This window comes from Giraffa tippelskirchi, chromosome 2 (genome assembly GCF_054371585.1).
Source record: "Giraffa tippelskirchi isolate mGirTip1 chromosome 2, T2T-mGirTip1v1.2.pri, whole genome shotgun sequence".
NCBI classification, from domain to species: Eukaryota; Metazoa; Chordata; class Mammalia; order Artiodactyla; family Giraffidae; genus Giraffa; species Giraffa tippelskirchi.
The window spans coordinates 151,403,906-151,428,991 of record NC_137276.1 but is presented as its reverse complement, the minus strand read 5'-3'; the positions used below and the strand labels follow the sequence as shown (position 1 = coordinate 151,428,991).

Here is a 25,086-nt window from a genome sequence, read left to right as displayed (position 1 = left end):
TAAAAAGCTTCACAGCAAAGGAAGTTGTGTTGATACACAACGAAAACATAACTGAATGGGAGAAAAGAGCTGCAAATCATATTTCTGACAAAGGGTTAATTAATAATGCAAAATTTATAAGGAACTCATATGACTCAATAGCAAGAAAATAAACTATCCAATTAAAAAAATGCAGAGGCCCTGAACAGACATTTTCCCAAAGACATAAAAATGGTACATGAAAAGGTACTCAACATCACTAATCATCAGGAAAATGCAAATCAAAACCAGTGTCCCCTCACACTGGTTGGAAAGGCTATTATCAAAAAATAAGTACAGGTGAGGATGTGGAGAAAAGGGAACCCTGGTACACTGTTGGCGGGAATGTAAATTGGTGTAGCTTCTATGGAAAACAGTATAAACGTTCTACCTATGATCCAGCAGTTCTACTTCTGGGTATTTATCTAAAGAAAACAAAAACATTAACTTGATAAGTCCACAACCACGTTCACTGAAGCATTATTTACAACTTACAAGATGTGGAAACATGTTCAATAAATGGATAAAGAAAATATACATACATACATAAAGGCATCAGTTCAGTTGCTCAGTCGTGTCTAACTCTTTGTGACCCCATGAACTGCAGTGCACCAGGCCTTCCTGTCCATCACCAACTCCTGGAGTCCACCCAAACCCATGTCCATTGTGTTGGTGATGCCATCCATCTCATCCTCTGTTGCTCCCTTCTCCTCCTGCCCTCAATCTTTCCCAGCATCAGGGTCTTTTCAAATGAGTCAGCTCTTCGCATCAGGTGGCCAAAGTAATGGAGTTTCAGCTTCAACACCCAGGACTGATTTCCTTTAGGATGGACTGGTTGGATCTCCTTGCAGTCCAAGGGACTCTCAAGAGTCTTCTCCAACACCACGGTTCAAAAGCATCAATTCTTCAGCGCTCAGCTTTCTTTATAGGCATATTCAGTCATAAAAAAGAAATCCTACCATTTGAGACAACATGGATGGACTCGGCATTACGCTAAGTGAAATAAATCTGACAGAGAAAGACAGATATCATATGAGCCAACTTAAATATATGTAGAATCTTACCAAAAAATAAAAAAAATCCCAAGATAACTGAACTCATAGATTAGAGAACAGATTGGTTACCAGTGGGGGCTTAAGAGTTGGGTGAAATGAATGAAGGAGGGTCAAAAGGTACAAACTTTCAGTTACAGAGGGAGTCATGAGGATGTAATGACAGTATGGTGACTAAATACTGTATTGCAAGTTTTAAAGTGCTAAGAGATCTTAAAAGTTCTTGTCACAAGAAAAAATTTTGTAACCATCTTTGGTGAGGGATGTTAACTAGGCTTATTACCATTTCACAATGTATACAAATATAAAATGATGTTGTACACCTGAAACTAATATGTTATCTGTCAATTATACCTCAATTAAAAAAGAAACCAAAGAATGTATGGAAAATAACCCAGAAAGGAGAAATTATTTCAGACATATGGAGGTAAATAAAGTCTTACGGACTAAATTGAAATATTTAAAATTGATAAACTCCTAGAAATATATAAAATGTATAGGAATAATTTGAATAGACTCATCAACTGTAAAAAGTGTACTAGAAATAGTAGTCAAAGACCTGTCCTCTCAAAAAAACCTCAGGTCTAAATGTTTTTATTCTATCAAATTCTACCACACTTTCAATAGCTGTTTTATGCAAGTTGTTTCAGAACCCAGAAAATGGGGGGCAGTGGGAAGCTTCCCATCTCATAAACAAAAAATCCATACTAAGAGAAAATTATAGGCCCATTTTGTTTATGTACACAGATGCAAAATCCTAAATAAAGCAATAGTTAAATGAATCCAACATAGCACTAAAAATAACAGATCATGAATAAGCAGAATTTGTGCCAATAATGCAAGGATTACTTAATATCAGAAAAATTCATCAATATACTTCTCTACATTAGTAAAACATTTCATGACAATTTTAATTGAACCAGAACAATCACTTCATGAAGTTCAACACCTGTCTATAATTGTTAGTAAACTAGGACTAGAAGGAAACATTTTAACAAGGGAAAAGCTATGCATACTCAAACCTTACAGTACATGTCACACTAAATGGGTTAACCTTAGATGCATTCCCTTTAAGATACGAAGCAAGATTAAGATATCCTTATTCCCACAAATGTTTAACACAGAACTGGAAATCCTAACACTGTTAAGAAAAAGTGAAGGGAATGGAAGGAAAAAAAAGTATATCCTTCAAATATTTAAAAATCAAAACACTTCTAAATAATCCAGGGGTCAAGAAACAAATTGTAAAGGAAATAAAATATTGATTTTGAATAACAACAAAAACATAAAATCTGTGGGATGCATCTAAAGCAGTACATAGAGGGAAATGTATAGTTTTAATGTCTTTATTAAAATCAATATTCTAAGCTTCCAAAAAGCCAAAACAGAAGAGCAAGTTAAAACCAAAATAGAAAGGAATAATAAAAATGAGAGCATAAAGCAATACAAATAAATGGATAAAATTAACAAAGCCAAAGGTTGGTTCTTTGAAATAAATCAATAAACTTGATTAAACCCCTAGCATGATTTATCAGGTAAAAAATAATCAGGAAAGAAGCTACCAATATAAAAAAGAAAAGCAGAAACATAATACAGATCCCATAGTCATTAAAAAGATATTAAAAAATATTCTGAATTATGGCAGAAATATTGGAAATTACATAAACTGGACAAATTCCTTAAAAGATACAACTTATCAAATTTTTCACAAAGAAACAGAATAACATACAGATGGCTAACAAACACATGAAAAGATGCTCAACATCACTCATTATTAGAGAAATGCAAATCAAAACCACAATGAGGTATCATTTCACACCAGTCAGAATGGCTGCTATCTAAAAGTCTACAAGCAATAAATGCTGGAGAGGGTGTGGATAAAAGGGAACCCTCTTACACTTGGTGGGAATGCAAACTAGTACAGCCACTATGGAGAACAGTGTGGAGATTCCTTAAAAAACTGGGAATAGAACTGCCATATGACCCAGCAATCCCACTGCTGGGCATACACACCGAAGAAACCAGAATTGAAAGAGACGCGTGTACCCCAATGTTCATCACAGCACTGTTTACAATAGCCCGGACATGGAAGCAACCTAGATGTCCATCAGCAGATGAATGGATACGGAAGCTGTGGTACATATACACAATGGAATATTACTCAGCCATTAAAAAAAATACATTTGAATCGGTTCTACTGAGATGGATGAAACTGGAGCCCATTATACAGAGTGAAGTAAGCCAGAAAGAAAAACACCAATACAGTATACTAATGCATATATATGGAATTTGAAAGATGGTAACGATAACCCTATATGCGAGACAGAATAAGAGACACAGATGCATAGAACAATTTTATGGACTCTGAGGGAGAAGGTGAGGGTGGGACGTTCTCGGAGAATAGCATTGAAACATGTATATTATCATATGTGAAACAGAACACCATTCCATGTTCGATGCATGAGACAAAGGCTCAGGGCCGGGGCAATGGGATGACCCAGAGGGATGGGATGGGGAGGGAGGTGGGTGGGGGGTCCAGGAAGGGGAACACATGTAAACCCATGGCTGATTCATGTCAATGTATGGCAAAAACTATTACAATATTGTAATTAGCCCCCAACTAAAATAAATAAATTAAAAAAAAAAACAAAACAGAATGAATAATCCTGTATCTGTTGTGATCCACAATATCCTCACTGAAATGCCCCCAAACCCCTCTTACGCTCTCAGTCCAGATGACTTCAGTGGTAAATTCTTCAAAATATTAAGAGTTAAAAATAGCATCAACCTTATAAACTCTTCCAACAAAGAGGAGGAAGGGACACTTCCCAAACTGTTGTGAGGCCAGTGTAATAACCCTAATACCAAAACCTGACAGGGATGTTATTAAGAAAATGAAATTACAGATCCATATCCTTCCATAAGCACAGATACAAAAGCCCTTAACACAATATTACCATATCAAACAGCAATATATAAAAGGGTAATACATCATAACCAACTGCAATTTATCTCAGAGATACAAAGTTGGTTTAACATTGAAAATCAACCAGGATATTTCACCATATTACCAAACTAAAACATAAAAGAATCACATGATCACCTTGAAAAATGGAGGAAAAAAATGGAGAAGTTTTGAAATTCAACACCTATTCATGGTTCTCAGCATATCTATTAAACACTGTACAGGAAATTCTAGCCAGTGCAATAAGGTGATAACAAGAGAGAAAAAGACATGAAAATTTAAACAATTCTTAGATGACATAATTGTGTGTATCAAAATCAAAAAGATTCTACACAAGTTAGAAAAATTGAATGAATTTAGCAAGGTTGTTAAGTTACAAAGTCAAGGCACAAAATTAACTGCATTTGTGTAGAATAGTAATGAGTAACTGGAAGATTAATTAAAAAACAATTCTACTTACTGCAGCACCAAAAATCTTAAAAATTTTAGAAGTTTAACAAAAGTTTGCCAGATTTCTACATTGAAGACTACAAAACCTTCCTAAAAGAGCTAAGATAAATGGAGAGATACAACATGCTCATGAAATACACCAGTCAATATTAAGATGTCAGTGCTTTCAAAAATGATCTATAAATTCAGAGCAATCAAAATCATATCAGGATTTTTTTTTTTAATTCATTAGCTGGTTCCAAAATTTATATAGAAATGCAAAGAACCTAGATAGGATAGCCAAACTTACTACCAGATCTAAGTTAGGCAGAAAGCTATGGTAATCAAGACTGTGCTGATATGAGGATAAATGAACAGAACAGAGTCCAGAAATAGACCTGTATTTATACAGTTTTATATATTTTTCAGTTCTTTGGCCACACTGTGCAGCTTGTGGGATTTTAGTTCTTAGACCAGGGATTGAGCCCATGCCTCCTGCAGTGGAAGCTTGGAGCTCTAACCACTGGACAGCCAGGGAATTCCCCAGTCAGTTAATTTTAAAGAGGCACCAAATCAATTCAATGGAGATTGAGAACATTTTCAACCAATTCAACTAAACCAAACATATTTTTATGGGGTTGGGAGGAAGGAAGATCTTCAATCCTTACATAAATGAATTTAAGATGGATCATGGATTTAAATATGAAACTGCTTTCAGAAGAAAACATAATTACCTTTATGAACTTGGAGTTGGTAAGAATATTTTGGATAAAACACAAAAAATGCATAACCAAAAAGGAAAAAAAAAAACTTCATCAAAATAAAACACTCCTGGCTCCTCAAATCACCAGTAAGAAAATATATAGGCAGAGCACAGACTGGAGAAAAATGCAATACATACATACATTTGACAAAGAACTTACATCCTTATGAAAAGGATTCCAACCATTCTGTAATGAGACAAGCAGCCTATTGAAAAAAATGGCCAAAGACATCAACAGATATTTCAGAAAAATATAAATTGCTAGTAAACATATAAAAAGGAGTTAAATGTCATTGGTTATGCAAATTAAAATCATGAGCTATAATAAAATTGAAACTCACATTATTGTACACAAATGCACATAAAATGGAACCCACAATCACTTGGGAAAACTTTTTGAGTTTCTCATAACCTACCTTATGACCCAGCAATTCTTGTTATTTAATAGAAATAAAAACATGTCCATGAAGAATGTTCGTAATAACTATTTATGATCACCCCAAACTGGAAATAACTCAAATGTCCATAAACCAGAGAAAGGATAAATTGTGAGATGTTCACAAAAAGGAACACTACTGAGTAGTAAAAAAATACTCCAAACTATGGATATATGCAACAAAATGTATGAATCTCACTGACATCGTAAACAAAGTAATAAACAAAAGTGAAAGTGTAAAATTCCATTTATATGAAATTCAAGAACAGGTAAAGTTAGTCGATGTCAACAGAAAACAATGAAAAAAATGGTTGCCAAGGATGGAAAGGGAGAGAAATTTCCTGCACACTTTGAGATGATGGAAAGGTTCTCTCTCTAGGTTAGGATTACAGAGATATACACGTTTGTCAAAAGTGATAAAATGTAATCCTAAAATCAATGCACTTCACTGTCTACAGATTTTACTTGAATACAGACCATTTTACCTTAAAATCTGCTACTTCCAAAAACAGCTGTTCACAGATATGTGAACTCACTTCAATTTACTGAGTTGGCCAAAAAGTTTCTTCAGTTTTCTACATAAAAATAAGACACATTTTTTCATTTTCACCAAGAACTTTATTGAACAACATATTCACCATTTTGTTCCACTACCTTCTGTCATTTTTCAGGCAACTTCAAAATTCTGTCTTCCCAAAACTTACCGTTTTGAGCAAAGAACTGTTCCAGGTACCTTTTACAGTCTTCCAGAGAGTTAAAAAATTTTCCATTAAGAGAATTTTATAAAGACGGAAATAAATGGACATCGCAGGTACAAGATCTGGTGAATACAGTAGACTAATCAGAACTTCCCAGCCGAGCAGTAACAGCTTTCGTCCAGTCATCAAAATCAGTAGTCTTGTGTTATCCTGATGGAAGACTATACATTTTCTGTTGACTGATTCTGGATGCTTTTTGTTGAGGGCTCCTTTCAGTTGGTCTAATTGGGAGCAGGTACGTGTTGGAACTGTTTGCCTTTCTGGAAAAAGTTCACAACAGAGTACTTCCTTCCAATTCCACCATAAGCATTCCAATCCCACCATCACTTTCTCTCGATGAAGACTGGCCTTTGGTGTGTTGGTGGTGGTTCATCTTGCTTGCCCCATGATCTCTTCTGTTCCACATTATTGTACAGTATCCACTTTTCACTGCCCGTCATAATTTGTTTTAAAAAGGAAACATTTTCATTATGTCTCAGTAGAGAATTACATGCAGAAATATGGTCAAGAAGGTTTTTATTTTTCACTTGACTTATGTGGAACCCAAACATCAAAGCAATGAACATAAACAAGCTGGTGCAAATGATTTTCAACTCTTGATTTGGATATTTTTAGTATGTTGGCTATCTTCTGCATGGTATATAACGCTGATCACAGTGCCTTCTTCATACACCACACTTATCTTTTTTTCTGCATTTCAGTTGCATTTGTCTTTCATAAAACAATAAAGCATAATAAATAATAAAGCTTAAAATATTGCTTTTTCTTCCATCTTCAATATTAAAATGGTTACACAAAAATCCACCAATTTTGATTTTTTAAAATGCACCTTTATATGACAACTGTCACAGTACAATCTAACAAAACTGTTTCAAATGAAATTAAAGACAACTAATTTAAACGCTACCAAAGCCAACTTAGGGAAAAAATGAACCTTTTGGCCAACCCAATACAACAGCTTTGTTTTTGAGTCAAAATAAATACTCTTCAAAATAAAACTTCAATTGTTTCTGAATTCACTACATGTTCTGGTGAAATACTGCTCATAAAATTTTACTTTCTTGTCCTATGTCTTAATCATTAGGAACATGATTCATTATGTTGTACAATAAACATTAAAAGCTGAATATCCTAAAGATAGTCTGAGTCCTCAACTACTTTTAAAACAGACGCCTAGATAAATTGACTTGTCCAGGATCATGTTCTATCTCATTTCAGAAATAAAAAAATATATACATTGTCATCCCTTGCAAATACTAACACATATACAAAAACAATAGCTTACCTTTTTAATAAACACCAATGAAATAATGTTTACAGTGATTGAGCATCATTAGGACAGTGGAATATTTCAGACATAAATATATACAGTATATTTTAATTTTTAAATTAAAAATATTTTTTTCTTTTTAATTTTTAAATTTTTTGGCTACACCATGCAGCTCGTGGGATCTTAGATCCCTGACCAGGCATCAAGCCTGTGCTCCCTGCATTGGAAACACCAGAGGCTTAGCCACTGACTGCCAAGGAAGTCCCAGAAAGCACATATTTTCTATTCATTGAAGGCATTTCCAAATTTACACTGGCTGGTTTTTCATGAATGATGCATTTGTAGTTGAAATGTGTTGGTCTTTACAGTTGGTACATTTCAATCAGACAGCTTTTAGAAACTGTACTGATAATCTATAAAACTTGGGTAACAAAAGAACTGGATTTCTGAAAACTGCAGTTAGTGAAAGGCATAATAACATTTCTTTATTGGAGAATAAATGCAGTAAAACAACTAAAAAAACTTGGCAGTGCTGGTTTTGATGAGCAGAGAGAGGTTTAAAATGCATTTAAATAATGGAAAAAGACTTACTTATATAGGAAAATTTTTATTTAGTTTCATAAACTTTAAAAAATTACTGAGAGCTGCACAACAGGTATGCTACCTTTACTGACAATGAAGATAACAAGTTACATTAGATAGCCACAGTGTCTGAGGTCCAGAATTTTAAACTGTTAACGATAGTATTTCCAACTATTTATTATTCATAAAAATCTAACAATCACCATTATTACAAACATATCATTAGTTATGATCTTTTTTTTGCAGTAATATCATTCAGGTTATCTCACATAAACAGCACTTTAATAATGTTCTGTTTTTATGAAAATAGAAGACATTTTAGATAGAAATAAAAGTGTCTCTAAAGGGGGGCCAAAAATAAAACATGTTTCATATAACTCTTTGGTGTGTTAGTTTTATTAATACCTGCTTACACCCCAAATTGATCTTTAAAGGAAAAACATAAACATGGGATGATTTTTCCCTTTTCTCCAGCCCCAATAACTTTTCAGAGTAGTGTATTTAAAAAACTTTTGGTATAAATTGTAAATATTTTAGTGGTTGTGACTCCTGCCTATTATTAGATAGGAGTCTCAAGCTTATCACACAAGGCCAATTTCACAATCTTATGCAGTAGAAATGACCCTGGTCGGAGAAAGGTATTCCCTAACTAGCTGATTTGCCTCTGTTTAACCTCCTACTCAGGACAGTGCCAGAGTCTGGATCAGGTCTGGGAAGCTGCTGGACATCAGAGAGATTAAGACCCAAGGAGGAGGTTAGTTAAGAGAAATTCAAACTTAATTCTCCCCTTTTTCCTTCTCAACCCCACAGCAAGCCTGGGTACCTATAGTTCCCCTGGTCCACACTCTGTTCCTTCCAGTGTGAGCCTAATGCTTGTTGCAAGTGGAGGCAGGATTGCTGAGTCACCTAAAGCAGCTGATGGGCAATTTTGGAAACTGACTTGGTGATTGCTACTATCTTCAGGGCTACAGCCTTCAGGCTAGGCAAACACAAGCAAGCGAGGCAAATAGATTTGAGACTAGTAACTGGCAATAACACATGTAGCATTGTACCTGGTTTTGGCAGATAAGAGTAAGTTAATTATCAACATCTACTTTCCAAAGAATTTTAAAGAGATATGCAAGGAGGAAACTTTACAAATACTCATTATGCAGTATTCTACAAAATTTTGTATTCATTCTACAAAATGACTAGCACACAGAACTATTGGAAGTTTGCAGACAACACTGTTACTTTCTTAAATAACAGAAATCCTTTTCTTACAAGAATTCCTTTAAAGGGAGTAGGTTTTGAACAACAGAGTAGAATAAGCATGTCAGCAGATACTATTTTTCAGATACAAAGTTCCTAAATAACTTCAAATAGTGAATGCAGAAAATTGTATCAATCATACTTTGAGCACCAAATAGGCTGGCTGAGTTCACGCCTTGCTGTAGTTGGTCAGAGACTGCTTGATGGCTTTGCAGTCCTTCCCTAGTATTAGTAGTCAGTTAAATTGATGGCAAATAAACACCAAGGTAGATGCAATGCCTGGCTACCAAATGTCATTTTGTTATATGAACATTTTACAAGACATTCTAAGAGCAAGTTTGCCATTGTCATCCACTAATACTCTACTGAGTATTTTCTGCAATATTTCCTCTTCTGAAACATGAACTGGTGAGGGTACACACTGTAAATTTTTATTATCCCTTTATAGTATTTCCAGAAAAACAGCATTTTCCTAAACCCAATCTAAGGTAAAGATGGGCTATTTGCAAAAGTTAATATTTAGGCTGAAATTTATAACCTAATATATCCTTGCATTATTGAAGCAGACAAATGTTACATTGGTAAGAAAATAGCTTACCAGTGAACAAAGGTAAAGTCTTAATTGTATGATTCTTTCCCTACCAGCCCAATTCTAGAAGTCTTATATTCATGAAATGGAAAAGGGGTGGAAGGGTTGTGCAAAAAATAAATGTACAGAAAGGAATTACCATATTCAGAAAATTTTGGCAACCATTCCCATACAATTTTAAATGTATATGTACTCAATCATATACATTTAGGAACAGTTCTTAAGCTAATAATCATTTCCAAATTTTAAAACAACATTACATTTTATCAAAACAAATGATAGCACTGGATCTACATGTTAAATTCAGGATGGAAATCAAGTACTGAACTGCAGTGAATTAATGGCAGTCATACAAACCTGATTAATCATTTATAGCACTTAAATTTATTGCAGCCATTACCCCGTATAATTTAGCATTTTAGAGTTTATTTCATTTACATTCTATAGCCATACCTTATAATGGGACACTGGGCAGACTTGACTTTACTGTGGTAGGCTGCTGTAACTTAGATAACATACTAACCTAAAAATAACAGGATTTTCATCTGCAGTTTTTTATTCTAAGAGCTAACTTACTGAAAGGCAAGAGCGGTTCTAAGCTAGTCACAAAGAGGCTCTTCTCATTTTACTGATTTAATTATCCTAAAATTTTGATTCATATAATTAAAAGTATTTGCAATATTTAAATACTTTCCAAACTGTTTTTTATTGATATAGTTGGACTTCACAACAGCACTGTAAAATACTATAAACAAAGCCTTCAGATAGACAAGAAAAAGCAAATTGACATATATTAACCAGATTAAAGCATGCAAAAGATCCAATGATAAACACACATTAATGTGATAAGCACATTAAATAATATGCTAATGTGTCTAATTTACCCACTATAGGTTCTTTACATTGTCATGAAAATAGTAAACATTAATTTGAAATTTGGTGAATGGACTTGATTCTTGATTTATATATGATTTGGTATACCTTTTGCATGTATATGGTTAACCTAACTGGTTGTGTTACAGTACACTGAGAGAAAGTTTGGGACTGATATATATTTATCAATACTACCCATAGTGCAAGTAAATAATGGTTGGAAATGCATTCTCCTGATTTGTTCTGTGAACTTAGAAAGCACTAAAGAATTAACAAACATGGGTCACCGAGGGACCAAAATTCCTTACTATTCACATTAACTTTTCCCATGAAAAGCTTCAAATATAACTCTAATAAAAAAATAGAGTTTTCAAGGCAAACTTTTCAGCATAATTTACAGAAGCAGATTTAAATAGAAGACTCAATAACCAAGCTAATACTAAAAAAGACAATTAACTAGGAATTAGCTCCCTTTTCTACCTTGATATTAAAATATAGTGGCCTTTGCAAAAGGCTGAAATGCCATTAGGAGTCCCATAAGCACAGGGGAACAACCCAGATAAAGAGATGAAAAATGTCTCTTTATTCACAAATTTTAACATGTTTAAATAAAGAGGGTGGCTGACATGGGTGCGTGACATGGGTGACTGGGCTTTTTGTTTGTTTGCCATTATAACTCTGAGTGGGCATGAACTACTTCAGGGATTTCAGAAAGTAATTCCACAGAGGTAGTGTGGCCACTACCAGGATGCTCACACTCAATTTTAGGAAAGGAGTTGAAATGGCTCCCACAAAGTACTACTGCCCCTTTAACAAGTAGATGAGTCCATTGTGGAGAGGGTCAAGATGCTCCTGTCGTTGGTATAGAAAGGATCCGATGCACTCCATGATCTAAAGTAACAATAAGAGAAAAGTTTGGCTCACCAGGACCTATGTATCAATTGAGAAAAAAATTAACTCTAAAACTTAGGAGCAAAATGCTGTTTGAGTATTACACTAAGCACTGATTGATTCATTTTTAAAAGCTAAAGAGAAGTTCTTTTTACTAGCACTGCATGACCAAACATTCTATTTATATTATACAAAAGCTTGGCAAAATAATGCTCTAGTCATCATATAAAAATATTAGCCAAAATTCACTAGTATTAAAACAATTTCTATAGGTAGTAAAGCATGAGACACTCTTAAAATCTTAACAATTCAGTAAGAAACAAGTATGTTATTAAGAGTTATGCACATTTGGTTTTACTGAAAAGCAACTAGGCTGTATTTGACATAACAAAAGCAAACAAACAAAAAGCCCAGTCACCAAAAGCTTTAGAATGAAGTAACAGTATGTTCATATTATATTATTATTTCTTTTCAGCTATAAATTCTAAAGATTTTAGCATAATTAGCTTTAACAAAGTAAATATTTTAATTCAACAGGTATCAAAGACACCTGGAAATCACTAGGATTTTCACTTAACTAAGAACAAATAATCCTCTACTGGTCTGTAAAAAGTTAACTACTGTCTGTCTGAATGAAAAGACCATAAGCAATTCATAATATAGTAGTTTATTTGCAGCTGTACCAATTTCAGCTAAAAAACTTAAGACTGAAAATAGCCTGCCATGCTTAAAATAGCCTAACCTATTTCAAGGACAGTTTAGAATTACCAAGTTAAAGGTGGCTGTTCTTGGAAGACTTAAAGTGAAACTCGTGTCCGACCGACTCTTTGCGACCCCATGGACTGTAGCCTACCAGGGTTCTCTGAGCATGGGATTTTCCAGGCAAGAACACTGGAGTGGGTTGCCATTTCCTTCTCCAGGGGATCTTCCCAACCCAGGGATTGAACCCTGGTCTCCCACATTGTAAGCAAACGCTTTACCGTCTGAGCCACCAGGGGCTAGAAGACTTAAAAGCACTTAACAATAAATACATTTATTGTAACTTTTTCCAGCGTTCCCACTTTCCTTAAATAAAGATGTTAGAGGAAGAGAGTAGCATTTAAAATGGCCCAAATTCACTTTGCTCAAAAAACTGTTTCCTAGAGACTCTAAAGTTTGTATGTAGTTCCAGTTTAAATTGATTAAGTGAGCATAATCACAATGAGGTTTAGAATCTAGAAAACTTTACAAAGTTGGAGAAGAGGAAGACAAACAAGCAACAACTATACCAGTGATTTACAGGTTCTCTAATTTTACTAGTTTCCAGAAAACTTAAACAGTATCTACCCTCTTTTAAGAAGGGCTTGTTCACTACTGTTTCTCTAGTACCTAGAACTATGGCTCGTACATAGTAGGTACTCAGTATTGGTAAAATAAATGAATGAAATGAGACTGTGAACATTTCTTAGTATTTAGGCAAGGGTAAAGTATGCTCAGACACAGATGACAAAACATAACCATAAACAACACTCTTAAACCGCCAATATTTTGTACTAGTTTTTCCTGTTTTTCAACCACTGCTTACATAGAAAATCCTCTTAGGTAAGCTTTCATTTTTGATCTTTTCAAAGCACATACGTGCATTTATATTGTTAAATATCATATTTGACAGAACATTAAACACTGAGTTATATATTAACTATTAACTCCTTTCTATTTAAAAGACAATTTTGATTAGGATAAGTAACTGTTGGTAAATTACATACAGAAAAGCATTTACTGCTGAAGCACAGCCCTTCAGAGTACAACATGGCATATCTTTTATAGAGCACCATGATGCTACCTTTGAAATGTAGCTTGCAATATGGCATATTTCTTTGACAACATCAATTAATAAAATGTAAGTAGAATAAAGGATGGTAAAACTTTATTAGTTTTATTAGAAATCTGTTATATGAAAGCACTAGTTGTATTCTTCAAGTAATTACCATTATCTCTTAAGTTTAATGTTAATGGAACAAATATCCAAGGGATTCTACATCTTATAATAGATGTAATCTTGTCCTACTTTTTAAATTAGACATGAGAGAGAGATGTAGAATAGAAGCTGTTCCAAAATCAAAACACAGCGCCAAATGTACTTCACTAAAACAATTACATGTAAAAAACAAAAACAAATGACTTTTCAAAGTTTAAATATAATGTTAATGGATCTATGGTAATTTTCATATAGCTCTTAGAAAGGCACAAAGTGGTTTTGCATATTATATAATTTTATCCACTAAAAAAAAATAGAACAAATCTCAAAAGACTTTGTGGATATTTCATTTGAAGAAAACAGGGAGATAACGACAGTAGTAACCAATAACATAAGCAGAGATGTTGAACAAAATTGGAAAGCTATTTATAGTCTGTCAAATAAGATATTCACTACTGTTAAACATTAGCAAAAAACAAAAAACAAAAAAAAACTCTTACAAAAGAAAAAAGTGAGATACAACTTTAAGTGAAAAAAAAGTACAGATGAGAACAGACACCTTCAATAGAACATGCAGAAAGAAACCCCATATAATCCCTCGAGCAGGTTCAAAAGGGATAATGTAGCAAAAAAAAAAATGGCTATGTTAAGAGTAATGGGGCACGTTACCTTAATAGCTGATATCCAGCAAGTGGGAATATATGTAAAGCAGAAAAATATTCTGGGCTTATTTAAAACTAATTCTAGTCTGTTTTAGTAGTTAGTGAAGACGTTTATTGTCATTAAACAGAAATTTTGTGCTGAAAAGATATATAAAAAATTCTATACAAGTTCTATAGTAGTCTCTTAGTTTAATTACCACCTTATTTCTGTTCAGTAAATCTATCTTAATAAGTAAAATAATATATATTAGGTTTCTCTGGAACTTCCTTTGGGAAACTCACTAGCCTGGGTACATAACAGAACTATTTCTTATAATGCATTTTATAAAATTTTGTAAGTCATACAAGTCCCAATAAATTCAGCTGCTCATAGGAATTCTTATATATGGAATAAAATGACTATAAAATGATGTCACACTGTTATGGAAATGTTCTTGATCACAGTATAATCAACAAATGGGGACTGAAACCATATACATATTAAAAGAATTCTATTTATAAATGCAACTGTACCATAAAGAAATGGCCATAACTAAAGGCAAAGTGGGAGTGAACAAGTTTGCCAGTAAAAGTTACCTGAATTCTAAGGTACAAGAATAATGTACCTTATAATAATAATATATAATAATTAATAATAATAATAATGTCATGCTCTTCACTTTTAAAACATAAAGCCAACCAAATATTAAAAATTCTTTTATCAACAGATAAAAGCAGTGTTGCCTCCACCCTTGATTTCCTGCTCATGAGGTCTTTCCAAACTTTTCCCCAGCATGGCACATATGGAAAGTGATACTATTCATGTGGCACGCTGTGGACAATGGAAATCACCATCCATCTGTGCCCATCTCTAACACATCATGTGCACGAGTGCACTGCTGCTCTCACTTTGGAACTTTAATGTCATTCACTTAAAGAACACCAAAGTGTGAAACAATTTTCTATTTCTTAATATTCCCTAAATAATAGTATGTCTCTTGGGGAAATGTATAAAGAGCTGAATCAATTTCACTTTGAAATAATTCAAGTGGTAAAAATGGTATTTTTGTTATGATTCAAAAGAAATACATTTGGGAAGGGACAAAAAACAATAAAGTTCTTCTAAACCATAATTTAAAGACCCGTTCTAACTTATCAACTTTTAATTAGACCATAAATAGCAGTAAAAACTTAAAAACCACAGCTTATTTTAAAACCTCATTACACAGAAAAAAAGGAGTAGGAGAGCAGAAATACAGCCTTTTTTATGTTTATAAATATCCCAAAGTCCCAAATGACTTACTAGACAATATACATGAAGAATAAGAAAAGCAAAATTTCTTGATTTTCCCATTATGTGCAGATTATTTTGTAAATACAAAAAGCAAACAAACAAATACAGGAAATAAAACAATAGTATAGGTATAACAAAAAAGAGGAAGTTATAAAAACAAGAGTACCATATACACACTCCTATTCACCACATTTGAGAAAGACTGTAAAGCAAAAATTTTTTGTTCATTAGATGAAAAGTCTCTTCAAAGGTGCTTTCTCTTCCTTTGTTAGTGAAAGAACCCTCTATCCTAAGCCACAAAGTGAAATAGCATCAAAGAGTGCTAGTACATAGCACACTGCCTGCTTCAACCGGTAAAAGCAGGGGCTGACTGATTAGGTATCTAGAGATGTAGGTTCAACCTGTTCCAGTTTATAGGATACTCATCTGCAGCAAAGGCTACTTAGAGAAATTTCACACCTGCTGACATGGGATGGACTACATCTTCCTATTACTCGTTCCAGCATTCTTCCAACAGATGCACATGCTGTTTCTCCTTCTGAGAAACAGCACATGGAGTCCAAGCACTTGATACTTGAATTTGTTTCAGTAAGCTGAAGGAGGTGAAGCAGAAAAATATTAGTTACTGATAGATTTGGACTTCCAAAAAGCATTAAAAAAATAACAACAACAAGCACTTTAAAACCAAAAGTAATGTATACATGTTTTATATAATATGGAAAGGTATGGAAGACTTTAAGAGTGATTAAAAGGCACTATGTCCTAAATTAGAGGTTGAGTAAAATAGTTATATAAAACAAGTAGCTGAATCTTGTATAAATCTGGAAAGTTTGTGGATTTAAAAAATTTTTTAAAAATTTATCTTTTGGCCCCACCACACGGCACATGGGATCTTAGCTCCCCAACCAGGGATGGAACCCACGTCCCCTGCATTGGAAGCACAGAGTCTTAACCACTGGACTGCCAGGGAAGTCCCAAGATTGTGGATTTCAGTATCTTAATATATTATGATCAATATGATTTACATCAACCACTCAGAAACTTAATGATGTTTAATTCTTCTTTGAACTTTTTAGGTGAAACTGCTCCTGCAACTTCAATTAAAAATGTCCAGTAACTGAGAAAAGCAGAGTTTAAATTATTTTGAAGACTGGGAAGTAACCAGGCAGGACTGAATTCCAATCTTCAGCAATAACAACAACAGCAGCAAACACCTTACATAGTGTTTACTATGTGCTAAGTTCTAAACACCATATAGATATATATACATACACCATAAATATTCTTGAAAAAGAGCATCATTTGCCTTAAGTTGCTAAGCAACTATTAAATGCTAACCATGTCCATAATAAGCTCATCTTGTTTTTTTAAAAATTAACTGATGATAAATTATTAAAGTCGATTAAATAAGTAGTACTATTTAGATATAACACTGAATTAATTTCTGTAAGTATGCAAGCTTTATATTGAGGAGGGATAAACAACCTGGCAAGATTACTTAAAGCCACAGTACTAATAATTTCAATCCTGTTAAAATAAGGGGAAAAACATGGTATAACCACATAGCTCAATGACTCCCAACCTGGTTTTGACACAGTCAAGGGTACTCCTAAATTTCTCAAGAGTTATCATTTTAAACAAACTTATTTTCATTTACTTTACATGTATAACATACTGCATAATACAGAGGAAGGAAAACAACAAAAATAGATTCACTGGAGTGCTGCAATTCACAAAGGTTGGGAGTCACCAAGGTCAAGTACAAGCATGGCAACAGGGGACATTCATGGACGGCACAATGGACAGAAAACACAAGCATGATGGAACATAAATAACCTGGCATTCTGAACCTAAGCAACTGGTCAAAGAATCGTGTCTGACTCTTTGTGATCCCATGAACTGTAGCCCAGCAGGCTCCTCTGTCCATGGAATTCTCCAGGCAAGAATACTGGAGTGGGTTGCCGATTCCTTCTCCAGGGGATCTTTCTGACCCAGGGATGGAACCTGGGTCTCCTGCATTGCAGGCAGATTATTTACCATTTGAACCACCAGGGAAGCAACTGGTGAGGTCCAGCAAACACCCTGCTCATAATAATCCTGCCAAATACCAGGCAATGTGAGAGAACTTGGTTCCTTTTTGGCAATGAACTGACTGCATCAATGTCCTAGGATCTGTTGAATACTGAGGAATAGCCAAATTTCAACTTGTTCTTTCATTATAATGCCCTTGATTTAGGACTGTTTACAGTACTGTTTCTTAAACTGTGTTTTTTGAGATATTTACAGACACTGCACGAAAAAAGTTTTGTGTTAAGTTTGAGAAACCCTAGTTCAAGGAATGTCTAAACAGATTTTGTGAGTAAAGGACTGCCAAGAAATCATGTTTGTATGATCAGTCTCCAGGGGGAGAGTTAGACAGTGCAACTTTGGTTTTTTTTGGTGAACTTCCTTTCCTCCCCTCCCCCCAGGGAACATTAATTAATCAATACCAAGAGGAATATTAATATTCAGTGGAAGATTTTAGGAAATCTTGGTTTAGGTAACAGGATTTAACCAGTTTCCTAGTTTCCTTCTTGGGTCACTGGGCTCTAGCCTCCTCTGTCTCAAAACCAGCCTCTGTAGGAAGCAGAACTTTAGAACTCCCACATGCTCTGAGAAAATACTACACCTCAAACAGGCTCGTAAAGCCCTTTATAACCTGACCTCAGGCTGCCTTTCCTACTCTACCTTTAAATGCTCCTGTGTCCAAACAGCCAACCAATGTTCCTTGCCTGTGATCATGGGTCAGGACCTGTCACCAATTAAGGGCAGCATGCTGACTCCTAACACCAAGATCAGTTTAAATACTGTCATTTCTATAAAATCTTCCCACCTGTCCAACTATCAGTAACCTCTTTCTCTCTAGATTCTACTCCAATGGTTGTTTGTATCATTTAAGTGGCAGAAGCACTTAAATTCACCTTGTATTTCATTGAGCAAGGCACTGCACTGGTTTTTACAGGGGACAATCTATTGAGTTAAGGATAAAGAAAAGGGTGGGAGGTAAGTCAGAAACAAGTAATAATAGCAGTTATATTAATGGAATGCTTACTGTGTGCCAGTTACTAGGTAAGAAGCTTCTCATGGATTATCTCATTTATAACCACCTTTTGGGACTGGCACCAGACTTAAACACATTTTACAGATGAGGCAACAGAGAAGTTAAAAATATATTCAAGCTCACCCAGCTGGGGCTTGAATCTTGGGTTTCTTTGATTCCAGGGCCCAAACCTCTTTACCACGCTGTTATACTGCCTTCTTATAATTATGGTATAAGGCAGACTACAAATATCAAAAAAGGGGAAGGAAAGCTCAAAACCAGCTGCTGTTGTTGGTATTAGTGGGAGAGTATTTTGATAAAAAAGATGGCATCTGAAATACATACTGAAGACTGGATGGGATTTCAATAGCTGAAGATGGGAGAGAAAGAGCATTCCAGGCTAAGCAAAAAGAATGAGTAACTGTGTGGGCAGAAAAGCATGATGTGCATTCAGCACATATTTAGCCTAAGTGTTGAGAGAGCAGCTGTTACTAGTGCCCCCTGGCAAAAAGACCAGTGTGCCTCAAAGTGTGATCTATGCATCATTGTTGGTCTGAAAACACTGTTACTGGCCCAAGAGAACACAAATGCATCTGGTCTGTGAGATTAAGAGATTAGACAATTTTACTGCAATCTGACAGAATATTTTTGTAACTGTTCAATCTAATAATTTCAAAATTGGGGCTTACTTTATATATCTTTTAAATTTCATTTCCTAGTAATTCATTTTTATTGTATTTTACAAAAGTATTGGTCTGTCATGAACTAGAAATGAACAACAAAACAAGAAAACAATCTGGTCCTTCACCACATTTATCTGGGGAGCACTGAACTAGACTAGAGACTTGAACAAGGAGTTTGTCTGGTTCTTCTTAATTTAACAGCATGTGCTTTACTAACTGCTGGGGCTCAACAAGCTGACAGGGATTCACTAAAGATGACATCCATAAGGTCAACAGCATTTGAGTGTCCACATATTGATACATACAGAACAGTGCTTAGGTCTGGATCTGACTTTAGATAATTATCTTTCTTTGCACTCATTACCTTTTACTTTAAAACCTGAGGACAGGTATTAAACTATGGGCAACTCAACACAGAGAGTAAACATCTTAAAATGTCAAACATATATAAAGAAATGACTTCTCAGATCACCCTTTGATTACACTAAATAAAATACATTTCTTTTTCTTCCCTAAGGGGGAAAACCCCCACCTGCTTTGAAAATGCTGAATGCTGGTTAACTGCATTTCTGTAAAGCTATCTATTGGAAACACTATACCGTTCTCTAGTAAACCTCCAAGCTCTACCACTTTCCCATATATATATCTTTGATCTCATATCATAGCTTCCAGTATAACTGAGAGTGCAGCATTTAGGTCTCATTTCATTCAAAGTAAGGAGAGGGGGTCATTACCTTTAAAAAAAAAAGACTATTAATAAATACTAGAAAAGAAAAAAAGCAAAGTAATGGGAGTGAGACCCTTACTTAGTGGACTAAAAAGTTACCTTTTAACTTATCGGAAATTTTGATTTATTGCTAAGACTCACTCTCCACAACACTTCTCAGAAACAACCACGTAACTCAGAGCTAGAAGGGCTGCCAAGCAAAACAGCTATGGAGAGCCAACATGGGTACGTAAGGCTAGTGGAACTTTTCATCTTTACAGAACTTCCCCTCTGAAATAAATTCTAGCTTACTGCTTTTATAGCCAATATTCTCACATCAATAATGGCAAACATTTAGAACTTTCTCCTGTTGCTTCTACAAAAATCTTTCTTGAATCTTCTAAGTTTTGGAAAACTGTCATAATATTTCTAAGTTTTTTAGTCACTCCCATGACATTTTACCTATCAAATCAAATAAAGTTTTATCAAACTATTAACCACATTTGTTCTTTTGCTCTTGAAATTGTTTTATATACTTCATAATCAAAGTGAATATCTTGCTTAGCCTTATAGGAGGTATTTGGAGAGAAGCCTTAAACTATAATGATGGTGAGGAAAAAAAGGCTCCTGTTTAGGAAATGTTTTTCTTTTAAATTTAAGATTGAGAAAGTCGTCAAATATTACCAATTTCCAAGTTTGGTTAAGAATAGTAAAACCCCTAAAACCAGTAACAGCTTCAAGTCCTTATTGAGAGTTGGAAGAGGTAGCTGTTTAATGATGGTATTTAAATACCTGCTTCTCTTACTCAAGGCCTTTTTCTTCAAAACATGCTGCAAGTTCATATTTGCTTCCCTAGACTCCCTCCCTTTTTTTCTTCTCCCCAAATAAACAATTTTGAAAGATAGTTATAAATAAAATACCTCTATACTGACTTTTAGGGATCCTTAGAAAGGAGATTTCCATATGTGTCACCTAAATTTAAGTATGAAAATAAGCATACATTATTAGGCAAGCTTATTGTAATAAATTTGGCTTATTACTTGTTTCAAAAAGACTGAGACTCTTTTAATAATGTGATTACCAAAACCAAACCAAACAAAACAACAATATCTGACTAGGAATTTGTAGTTTAGATGAATAAGAGTATGAGGTATCTGTGAAAAATGATAAAATCTCCTATTTTAATGGAGACGGTGAATCTGAATAGCAATTATTAACCAATCAGCAGAGCTGATGTTAAGAAATCAGTTTTCTAAGTATCAGTCATACACAGCATATCATTACTGTTTGGTAGAAATAATATCAATACTAATATCTTTCTTCATCTCGACCTCCAGATGAAAAAGCTGTTCAGTAAGTCAGCACAGATTTGAAAATAACATTAGTTTTGTAAAGTGTCACACTTATCAGATATGCCTTATTATTATCAGCCTTTTAAATGTTTGATTCAGTTTACAAAATTTTACTCATTCAGAAAAGTCTACCTTTTAGTGGCAAATAACTGAATATAGGCCATTTAGGTTTTCTGTTCTTCTGTAGTTAGCTGCTTTGTTAAATGAAGCAGTATTTCTATGTTATCTCTGTCACACAAGGAGAGGAAGGTGACTTGTAGTTGGTTGAAACTGCTTAAAATGTTGTTGTTGGTGGCAGATTTACCCTGATCCACAATGAGAAGGTTTAGTATCCCTAGCATCCTGTTGATATCTCTATAGTAGCTACTAGGTGCAAGCTGGAAAAGGGCATCCAGAGTAGAGCCAGGAATCCAGAGAGAAAGAAATGACAGAACAATGAAGGCCTAAGAGACAGATGACATAGAGGGAGATAACTAGGCGAGTCTATGGCCCATGGTAACATTTAGGGCTCAGCATAACTGATTTGGCAAGGCTAACCAAATTTTGATTAGAGAAACAAATGCCATTTCAAGAAAGAAAATATTGAAGAGAGGGATTATTTAACACTTATTTTTAAAAGTGATTTTTACCTCAAAATATATGCCAAAGACAGAAATACAGAAGAAGAGAAATACTCATCATACATTTTATTCAACCAATTTAAGTTTAGTGATAAGCAGAAAAAAAACTGCAGATCAGGGTAACACCTCCACCACTTTTACTAAAATCATATCCATGGTCTAAGGGTTCTGCTTTCTTATTTACAGGAAGAGAGACCATATGTCACAGGATGATAGAAGAATTCACTTATCATTCCTTTGGAAAAGTAATCATAACAAGGCCCCTATTATTTAATAGGGGCGTTCTATGAACCCAATTCTCAACTGTACTGTACATTTTAATGGACATATTAAAGCAAAGCAGCACCAGATATGTGTTTTTTGAAATATCCACTTAAGCTTGAACCTTTGGGGAACTTTTATCACAGAGGACATAATTTCACAGTATTAGCATAGTCAGGACCCAAAAGGATTATGTGCTCTAGGAAATAACCAGGACATAATCTAAACCCCAGCCAGCTTCCCCTCTTTAACCAGTGCGCCCTTCAGCTGAGTTTTCCTTTCAGCCAATGAGTGCATGTTCTAAAAACTAAAAATCTTTCTATGTTTATCAAAATACAAGATAAATATGTTGTAAAGATAATCACATGAAACATCCCTGAACAAAATAAAACTTCTGAATTCTTTTGGATTTCTTTTCAACTAATAATAATAATGACTGACAGTTGACTAATCTTCAGCATTTTCCAGTTTGGGCCATTCTAAAAGAATCTAATTTTAAAAACGTTTTTCAATATAATTCACATTTTTTTCAAATTAATGTACCTGTTCCACTGTCTGATTTATAATCTTCAAGTAGCTTTGTTTTAAAGTTTCGCCATTTATGAGGGTTATCTTAGATGACACAATAGCACCTTCTTGACCAGTAATTACAATATCCAAAGTGGCAAACAGACCAAGTGAAAATATAATTACTAGTGGTAAGAATTTTTATCTTCCTTGGTTACTACCAATTAAAATATTTTGCATATCCCAATTAGATCTAGAAGTAGTTGGTAGGGTTTATTTCTCAAGAGGGGAGTGAATCAAGTCTTTATTAATTCACACTTTTCTATTACAAAGATGTAACTATGAAAGCTAATGAAAAGTAAGAACTGAGAGTTTGGTGAATATCAGTCAACAGAAAATTATTCAGTACCAGGTCTAAGCACTCATTCATTTGACCATTCAACTCAAGGGGGAGACTTAGATAAGTAGTGTGGTGTCTAACTACATTAACATGTATAAAATGACACACAACTACAAAGTGGGAAAAGTGATTTCAGAAATAAGAGAAATAGCATAACATATTTTCAAAAGAAGTGAAAAGGAATAAATCCTTGACTATAAGACAGAATCTGAAGTAAAGTAAGATTTAACTATAACTCCAAAGGAAAATTAATGAAATATTTGGGTACAGACATATAAAAAATGTAAAGATCACAAAAAGGAAAACAGATAAATGAAAACAACATATGAGAAACAGTGAAGGAATTAGTAAAGTAAAAACTGAAATGTGAGGCCAGTTCTCCCATAGCATGCCCCAAGCTTGAGAACATAGCAGATATCCCCAGGAAGGTCCAGCGCAGTACTACCTAGTGCACGCAAGAACTGTCCTGCTGGCTGCAAGCCTCAGCTAGCAGGGGCCTACTGTCCTCCCCTCTGTGCTTGCTTTCAGCAAATTCATATGCTGAGCTGACTGAACCCTTATCTTCTTCCATCTGGAAGGACAGAAAAGCAACAAGTCTCATATTACAGAACAATACTCTCACTGTACATAAGTTTAGAATCAAAACAGCAAGTCAGGGTCCACAATCTGTGAGGCACAAATGAAAGTTCACACAACACCACATTCATTTACAGTCACAAAAGAGAGCTAATAGGAGCTTCTTAAGGAGCATACAACAGAGCACACAAAATAAAGCCATGGTTATCCAGGGCACAAAGTTAAATTAAAACCAGGTTTCCGTCAGTAAAATTCAATTTCTTCTATTAAACAAATTCCTTGCCACCAAGAATTAGGGTTCTTATTGCAAAGGTATGTCTCATATTTCTCATGCCCCTACTCATAAGACTTCTCTAACTGGACTTCAGCAGAGTGGAAGGGTCAATCATATAGCCTTTCAAATGTTAGACATATGGGTAAGGGGGAAGCTTGACTTGATTTAGTAAACAAAATTAATTTAATCCTTAGTTTAAAATATCTTTTTTAGTGAGTATTAACTAACTTAAATCAATTTCTATTCTTTGCTTTTTCTATTTCATAGGGGCCATGCCTCATGGCTTGTGGGATCTTAATTTCACAAGAAGGGATTGAACCCAGGCACTCAGTAGTGAAAGCGTGGAGCCCTAACTATTGGACTGCCAGGGAATTCCCTCTACATTTTAAGTATTAGAGACCTTCTAAGGAATATGTGCCCATAGCCAAGCTAATTTTAAAATTTTAACCTTTCTTAAATTACAAAAAAAAAAGTCCTCAATAAATAAAACATACTTCTTCCTCATTTCTATGTGTTTTCTCAGTCTTAGGACTAATCAATACTTATTTCTATAAAAAATGCTATAGTAAATTTCTTATATACGTAAATAATAAAGTAGAATTTCTTGGTTTCAAGGATACAGTGAGTTTATGTCAAGACAGCTTATTATTATAGCTTTGTCTTTTATAAGGAGTGGAAAATATTCAAAATAAGCTTTCTTTTATTTAAAAAAAATTAATAGCTTTGTGTTAATGGTTCTTAAGAAGTATCAATACTAACCTTATAAAAGATCTGAAAACTCTTAAAGACATTCAATATATGCATAATTTTCCTGTCACAATAGTAAACAAGTTATCATGGACCACACCCAGGAATACTG

General features: G+C 34.4%; 1 protein-coding gene across 14 annotated transcripts in view; it reads right to left on the bottom strand.

Annotated features, from left to right (window-relative positions):
• Positions 1-10,800: 10,800 nt before the first annotated feature.
• Positions 10,801-25,086, bottom strand: part of ATP11B (ATPase phospholipid transporting 11B (putative)) — a 115,375-nt gene continuing 101,089 nt past the window's right edge. For 10 of the 14 annotated variants that reach the window (XR_014077180.1, XR_014077179.1, XM_081571105.1 and 7 more), the window contains 2 exons: positions 16,229-16,362; positions 10,801-11,877 (listed from right to left, as the gene is read on the bottom strand). Coding sequence is in view for 9 of the 14 variants with exons in the window: in XM_081571102.1 (XP_081427228.1) it covers positions 11,796-11,877; positions 16,229-16,362 (216 nt within the window). In the remaining 5 variants the exon portion in view is untranslated. Of the gene's footprint in view, positions 11,878-15,608; positions 16,363-21,157; positions 21,210-23,822; positions 23,949-25,086 lie in introns of those variants that run through there. The other 4 variants (XR_014077178.1, XR_014077177.1, XR_014077176.1 and 1 more) reach the window with 3 other exon arrangements.